Source organism: Sprattus sprattus, assembly GCF_963457725.1.
Source record: "Sprattus sprattus genome assembly, chromosome: 18".
Taxonomy (NCBI): Eukaryota; Metazoa; Chordata; class Actinopteri; order Clupeiformes; family Clupeidae; genus Sprattus; species Sprattus sprattus.
In genome coordinates, this window is record NC_137916.1 from 30,573,420 (window position 1) to 30,580,919 (window position 7,500).

Below are 7,500 nucleotides of genomic sequence, written 5' to 3' on the forward strand. Positions count from 1 at the left end.
TCTCTCTCTGTCTCTCTCTCTCTCTCCCTCTCGCTCTCTCTCTCTCTCTCTCCCTCTCCCTCTCTCTCTGTCTCTCTCTCTCTCTCCCTCTCGCTCTCTCTCTCTCTCTCTCCCTCTCGCTCTCTCTCTCTCTCTCTCTCCCTCTCTCTCTCCCCCCTCTGTCTTCCTCTCTCTCTCTCTCTCTCAAATCCAATTCAAAAGAAGCTTTATAGGCATGACCATAGCGTTGTAAAGTATTGCCAAAGCATTTGGTTTGGATGTATAAAAGTGATAACATAAACAATACATATACAAGTGTATATATCTATCTCTCTCTCTCTCTCCCCCCCCCCCCTCAGTGACCAGGCGGAGGCCCGTCGCACTAAGACACGTGAGGCCCGTAAGCGTAGAGAGGAGCGTCTGCAGGCCAAGAAGGAGGAGATCATCAAGACGCTGTCCAAGGAGGAGGAGACCAAGAAATAACACATTCCATCCCCCATTATCCCTACTGATTACCACAGACACACACACACACACACACACACACACACACACACACACACACACAAACATTCCGCCCCCTATTATCCCTACTAATTAACTGGCCTATTTGCTTTGTATATGGAGATGACAACAATCAATTGTAAAGACAGAATAAAGTGTACAGTAAGAGTAATGTCCGCTTCCGTGTGTTTTTGTTTGTGTTTGTGTTTCACATGCTCAGACTTAAGACACAGCTCAGACCGATTTAAAATCCATAATAATATATATAAAAACATTATATTCTGTGTGTTTTGTGTCTACGAGGGTGCAGAGAATATTCTAAGAAAGTATGAATAACAGCATCAGTTTGGTTCCATGGCTTATCAGGAAATTACATACTAAATTTGAGGCAAAATGTCTCATTTGGATCAGTAGACAAAACTTTGGTACTAATTTGAAAGCTATTGACAGGCTTGAAAAGGAGTATTTGGGGTGAGAAGACAAATTCCTCTTTATTATTTCTGTGAATAAGTGTTTCTTACAGTCCCCTCTTTGATGCTATGAAGCCATACGAGGCATCACATCGACTTTCCTTCCCACCAGAGTCGCACCTTTCAAAGAGGAGTGCTTGTTGTCCCTCTAATTGTTTTCTTCCTTGTCTTCATCGGCTGTGGTCTATTTACTTCCATCAGTCAATCACTCAAGGTGGATCTCTGGGCTTGTGGATCTCTGATTCCTGGGCCCTGTTCGGCGTAGAACTGAAGCTAAGTTAATAAATGTAGCTCGCGAAGTGAGATAATCTAGCTCGCTAAATGAAAACAGGCTATACCGGTCTGGCGACGGGTACGCCGAACCCGATAAAGGGGCGTTCTCTTTTTTTAGCCTGGAATCTAGCTCGCTAAACCGCTAAGCGAGCTACGCCGAATAGTACCCTGGTCTGTAAAAAATCTTGTGCGGTGGCCGTCTGGATTTTTCCTTTTTTGATCCTGCAGTGTTCTGTGGTGAACCCGTGTCCACATGTTTGGACCCCTCTGGTCTCCCAAGTGCACTCTGATGTGTGTGTGTGTGTGTGTGTGTGTGTGTGTGTGTGTGTGTGTGTGTTTTTAATGTAAAGCCTGTCTCCAAAGTGCACTCTGGCGTGTGTGTGTGTGTCTGTGTGTGTGTGTGTGTGTGTGTGTGTGTGTGTGTGTGTGTGTGTTTGAAATGTAAAGCCTGTCTCCCAAGTGCACTCTGGCGTGTGTGTGTGTGTGTGTGTAATGTAAAGCCTGTCTCCCAAGTGCACTCTGGCGTGTGTGTGTTTGTGTGTTTGTAATGTAAAGCCTGTCTCTCCCAAGTGCACTCTGGCGTGTGTGTGTGTGTTTGTGTGTGTGTGTGTGTGTGTGTGTGTGTGTGTGTGTGTGTGTGTAATGTAAAGCCTGTCTCCCAAGTGCACTCTGGCCCCACAGGTTCCATTTCCACACAACCGGTTCCTCTTTCCATTGGGTTGGTCATCTGGGTTGATCATCAACAGATGTTTTTTTTTATAGATCACATATTGTCAATGTGTGCTTCTTTCAACATCATTTAGAATTCCAATCCTTCAGCTGCTTGTGACTGAGTTGCAGTCGTTCTCTTCAAGCAGTGATTCGTCTGGTCAGGTGTTAATGACTTCCTCTGTGTCTCCTGTCTTGAGGCAATGCCAATTGTTAATCTGTAAACTATGTACTTTCTTCAGCAGGTCTCGATAGCTTTTTGTTCTGGTCTGTGAAGAGTTCTAGCACCTTCTAGCTTTTGTGTCCCCTCCTTCCACACGAAAAACAAACAAACAAAGTTCTGCTTTCTGATCTATTGTCCTTGCACTTCCTTGCTATGTGTCCCTCTTTTCCACATGAATGACAGACAACGCCTTGATGTCTCCCCCTTCTGTCGCAGGTGTGAACCTCTTTTCCCCATGCAGAGCGCATTATAACCCCCTATTGGATTGCTTCTGCTGAAACACACACACACACACACACACACACACACACACACACACACACACACACACACACTTCTACTGAAGCATTGGATTGCTTCTGCTGAAGCTTTTCCCGCTGTGTTGCCAATTAGTCTGAGATATTTGTCACAATCATATCTATGGCAGAATGAGTCTCAAGATCACTTTTTTGGTTAAAATAACTTTATAGCCAACATCCTCAATCGTGATGTCAGGGGAACTGTAGGCTATGTCTTGAAAGCTTAAATTAGCTTAACCGCAAAGGCTGCTCTACGTTCCCCTTTTCTCATTGGCACTTCTGCTTACTTTTCTGGTTTGACTGAATCCCCAATACCTCCAGTAGTGCATTTCTCCTGTCATGATTGTTTCCAAGCCTGTTCCTCACGTCTATCGGACAAGGCTCTAGATTAGAATATATAGACGGAAGACACACATTCAAATTATAACTCCATCATGTCACGTTGGACCAAATCACAATCTATTGATTTGTGTTAGAAAGTTTGAAATGATGTCAATACAACTTCATGCTACTACCTAGCTAACTTAGTTTAATACTTTACCACGATTTGATGGGCTTACTGCACTTCTTCATGAAAACAGTGTCACACTAGCGTCTCCTGATGGTACAAATGGAGTAATAAAAAAATGCCCGAGACAGAAGATTAGTAGAAAAACTCACAAATTCCCCTTTTTTCAAGGCCTGCTTGCCAATTTCTAGGAAAAAGGATGTTTGAGATTGATGCAGCAATCAGTCTTTATTTAGGTAAAGTACAGTAAGAAGCATGTGTGACATACTCCGGATTCAGTGGAGTGCAGATCTATACTGTTTAAGACACCTCCCTTCGGCTTTTAATGTAAATTAACTAGGCTTCTAATGCGAACAGGTCTCAGTTTGCTTCCTGACCCCAGGTATCTGTGCAGTACCAGTGTGGGGACCTTTCTTTTGTTACCATAACAACATAACCATTTGGGAGATTATGATGGCCAATCTTTGGTGGTCACAGCAGCTGCTTTAGCACGAATCTCATGTTGTAAGACATTGCAGTACATCCTGTGTGACAACAGTTCTGTAGGCTCCTGTTTAAATCAGATCTCACACAGGATATACTGCAATTTCTTAGAACATGAAGCAAACTGAGACCTGTTCACATTAGAAGCCTAGTTAATTTACACTAAAAGCCTAGGAGGTGTCTTAAACAGTATATATGTGTAGAGCTTCAGATCTGCACTCCACTGAATCCGGAGTATGTCCCACGTGCTTCTTACTGTACTTTACCTAAATAAAGACTGATTTCTGCATCAACCTCAAACATCCTTTTCCCTAGAAATTGGCAAGCAGGCCTTTGTGCGGTTTCTCCAAAAAAAGGGGAATTTGTGAGTTTTTCTACTAATCTTTTGTTTCAGGCATTTTATAATAACTCCATTTGAATAACTTCCAGAACAGTTCTCACAGAGGATATACTGCAATTTCTTAGAATGTTTGTGTAGTGTTGGCCCCTACTTCAAAGACACAACTGTTCCACTAAATACAAATCTGCTCAAATATTGTAAGCCACCCCCTTGAGAATCTGTATGAATCAGCCTATATTAAGAACATGAAAGGCTGGTTAACAACATGGCCTCTGATCCCAACCATGTTCTGAAGAGTCAACACGAATTGTTGTCAAACTGGAGTTACAAGGTTCCACAATTTAATAGGGTTAGACTATAACACTTTGTGTACCAGCCAGTCCTGAAATTAAATACGGAGCTAAATCCAAGACCAAATGTACATTGAAGGGACTGGTGGTGTCTTTTGTGATTGTAATGTTAGGATAAATGTATGTATAATTTTCTATGTGATATTTGCAAATGCAGCTGCTTTGATGCAAGAAACAAATCAGACTCGTATGACATTAAAGAATTACCATAACAATAATAATTATCATCATCATCATCAGGCGGTGGGATGGCGGTCTGGCGGTCTGGTGGTCAAAATGCGTCTCATTTGGAAACTAATCAGGACCAGAAAGAGGAAGTCAGAATCAGAATCAGATTTTTCTGTGGTGACACAATGGTCAGTGTCCGCCGCATGCATGGCTGTCAAAAGGTCATGGGACATTCATTTCTTCCTGGCAACAGGCCCAAGAGCTGCTGTGAGCAACAGGCCGGAGAGCTGCTGTGAGCAACAGGCCCCAGAGCTGCTGTGAGCAACAGGCCGGAGAGCTGCTGTGAGCAACAGGCCCCAGAGCTGCTGTGAGCAACAGGCCGGAGAGCTGCTGTGAGGAGCGTGTCCAAGAGCGGTGCTGTTAGCGTAGAGGAGGTCCAAGAGCCGTTAGCGTAGAGGAGGTCCAAGAGCCGTTAGCGTAGAGGAGGTCCAAGAGTCGTTAGCGTAGAGGAGGTCCAAGAGCCGTTAGCATAGAGGAGGTCCAAGAGATGTTAGCGTAGAGGAGGTCCAAGAGCGGAGCCGTTAGCATAGAGGAGGTCCAAGAGCGGTGCTGTTAGCGTAGCGGAGCCGCAGAGTGAGGATGAGGCAGCTCTCCATGCGGTGCTGATCTATTGGGGAGTCAATGAAAGTGAATGCCAAGCGTATTACTGTAATTAAAGTCTACTGAGTCATTCATTAGCATCAGTTGCAGTTAGGCATCCAAAAGACCACTTAAAGCAGTCACTGATTAAGTAGGGCCAGTATTGTTTGTGTGTGTGTGTGTGTGTGTGTGTTTGTGTGTGTGTGTGTGTGTCTGTAAATACAGCCGCGGAAAAAATTAAGAGACCACTTCAAAATTATCAGTTTCTCTGGTTTTACTATTTATTGGTATGTGTTAAAGTAAAATGTACATTTTTGTTTTATTCTATAACCTACTGGCAACATTCCTACCAAATTTCAAATAAAAATATTGTCATTTAGATAATTTATTTGCTGAAAAATGACAATTGGTCAAAATAGCAAAAAAGATGCAGTGTCTTCAGATCTCGAATAATGCAAAGAAAACAAACTCATATTCATTTTTAAACTACACAATACTAATGCTTACACTTAGGAAGAGTTCAGAAATCAATATTTGGTGGAATAACCTTGATTTAAAATCACAACTTTCATGTGTCTTGGCATGCTCTCCACCAGTCTTTCACATTGCCGTTGGGTGACTTTATGCTACTCCTGGCGCAAGAATTCAAGCAGCTCGGCTTCTTTTCATGGCTTGTGACCATCCATCTTCCTCTTGATCACATTTCAGAGGTTTTTTATGGGATTCAGGTCTCGAAATTGGGCTGGCCATGACAGGGTCCTGATCTGGTGGAACTCCATCCACACCTTTACTGGCCTGGCTGTGTGGCATGGAGCATTGCCCTGCTGGAAAAAACACTTTTCAGAGTTGGGGAACATTGTCAGAGCAAAAGGAAGCAAGTTTTTCTTCCAGGACAACGTTGTACTTTGCCTGGCTGAGGTTTGTAAAAGACCATAAGGATTGAAAAAAGCGGACTGGAGGGTCTTCTAGTTCGTCTTCTCTGATTAGTCCAATTTTCAGCTTTGCCCAACACATGGTCGTCTGATGGTTAGACGGGGACCTGGAGAGGCCTACAAGCCAGAGAGTCTTGCACCTACTGTGAAATCGGACTCATCAGAGAAGACGAACTTAGAAGAACCTCCAGTCCACTTTTTCAATCCTTATGGTCTTTTACAAACCTCAGCCAGGCAAAGCACAACGTTGTCCCGGAAGAAAAACTTGCTTCCTTTTGCTCTGACAATGTTCCCCAACTCTGAGAAGTGTTTTTTCCAGCAGGGCAATGCTCCATGCCACACAGCCAGGCCAGTAAAGGTGTGGATGGAGTACCACCAGATCAGGACCCTGTCATGGCCAGCCCAATTTCGAGACCTGAATCCCATAAAAAACCTCTGAAATGTGATCAAGAGGAAGATGGATGGTCACAAGCCATGAAAAGAAGCCGAGCTGCTTGAATTCTTGCGCCAGGAGTATCATAAAGTCACCCAAAGGCAATGTGAAAGACTGGTGGAGAGCATGCCAAGACACATGAAAGTTGTGATTTTAAATCAAGGTTATTCCACCAAATATTGATTTCTGAACTCTTCCTAAGTGTAAGCATTAGTATTGTGTAGTTTAAAAATGGATATGAGCCTGTTTTCTTTGCATTATTCGAGATCTGAAGACACTGCATCTTTTTTGCTATTTTGACCAATTGTCATTTTTCTGCAAATAAATGATCTAAATGACAATATTTTTATTTGAAATTTGGTAGGAATGTTGCCAGTAGGTTATAGAATAAAACAAAAATGTACATTTTACTTTAACACATACCAATAAATAGTAAAACCAGAGAAACTGATAATTTTGAAGTGGTCTCTTAATTTTTTCCGCGGCTGTATATATCTATACATGTAGTTGCAGTTTGAGGTTGAAGGTTAGACCAACTGTCTTATTGTTGATATGGATGAACATGGCACAGGATACATGCCCAGTATGAGAACTAAGGGGTGTGTGTGTGAGAGTGTGTGTGTGAGTGTGTGTGTTTGTAATGTAAAGCCTGTCTGCCATGGTATGTATGAGTATATCTGCTTGTGACCGGGTACATTCAGTGCAGCAGACTCTTGCCTCCCAGCTCACGCGTGTGCACAGGAATAAACACACAGCAGTATTCTGTGTCCTGATGCTTCGTGTCCAACATGCATGCTTCACACACCTTCACACACTGCAAAAAAAAAACTATTCTTGAGCACTTTCTGTTTTCTTTCTTGAATCTTGAGCACACACACACTCTCTCTCACACACACACACACACACACATTTAGGCTAACCCAAACCATAAAGTCTAGATGTCTTTAGACGTCATTAACACATGTAGTCATCCATTTCGGCCTGAGATCAGGCCTACATGGTGAGTTTCCTCTTTCCTCACACACACACACACACACACACACACACACACACTAACCCTAACCCAGGCTGACCTGAGATCAGGCCTACATGGTGAGTTCTTCTTTGAGCCGCACTGCTGCCAACTGTCAGATGACTCATGTGTGGTAAAGAAGGTTGAACAAGGCCCGGCGTCGGTGTGTGTGTGTGTGT

At 43.2% G+C, this 7,500-nt stretch overlaps 1 protein-coding gene across 1 annotated transcript in view; it reads left to right on the forward strand.

Moving 5' to 3' along the window:
- Positions 1–633, forward strand: part of rpl19 (ribosomal protein L19) — a 7,291-nt gene extending 6,658 nt beyond the window's left edge. The window contains exon 6 of the mRNA XM_080856088.1: positions 339–633. Coding sequence (XP_080712214.1) covers positions 339–462 — 124 coding nt within the window. The 3' untranslated portion in view covers positions 463–633. The remainder of the gene's footprint in view (positions 1–338) is intronic.
- Positions 634–7,500: the final 6,867 nt, after the last annotated feature.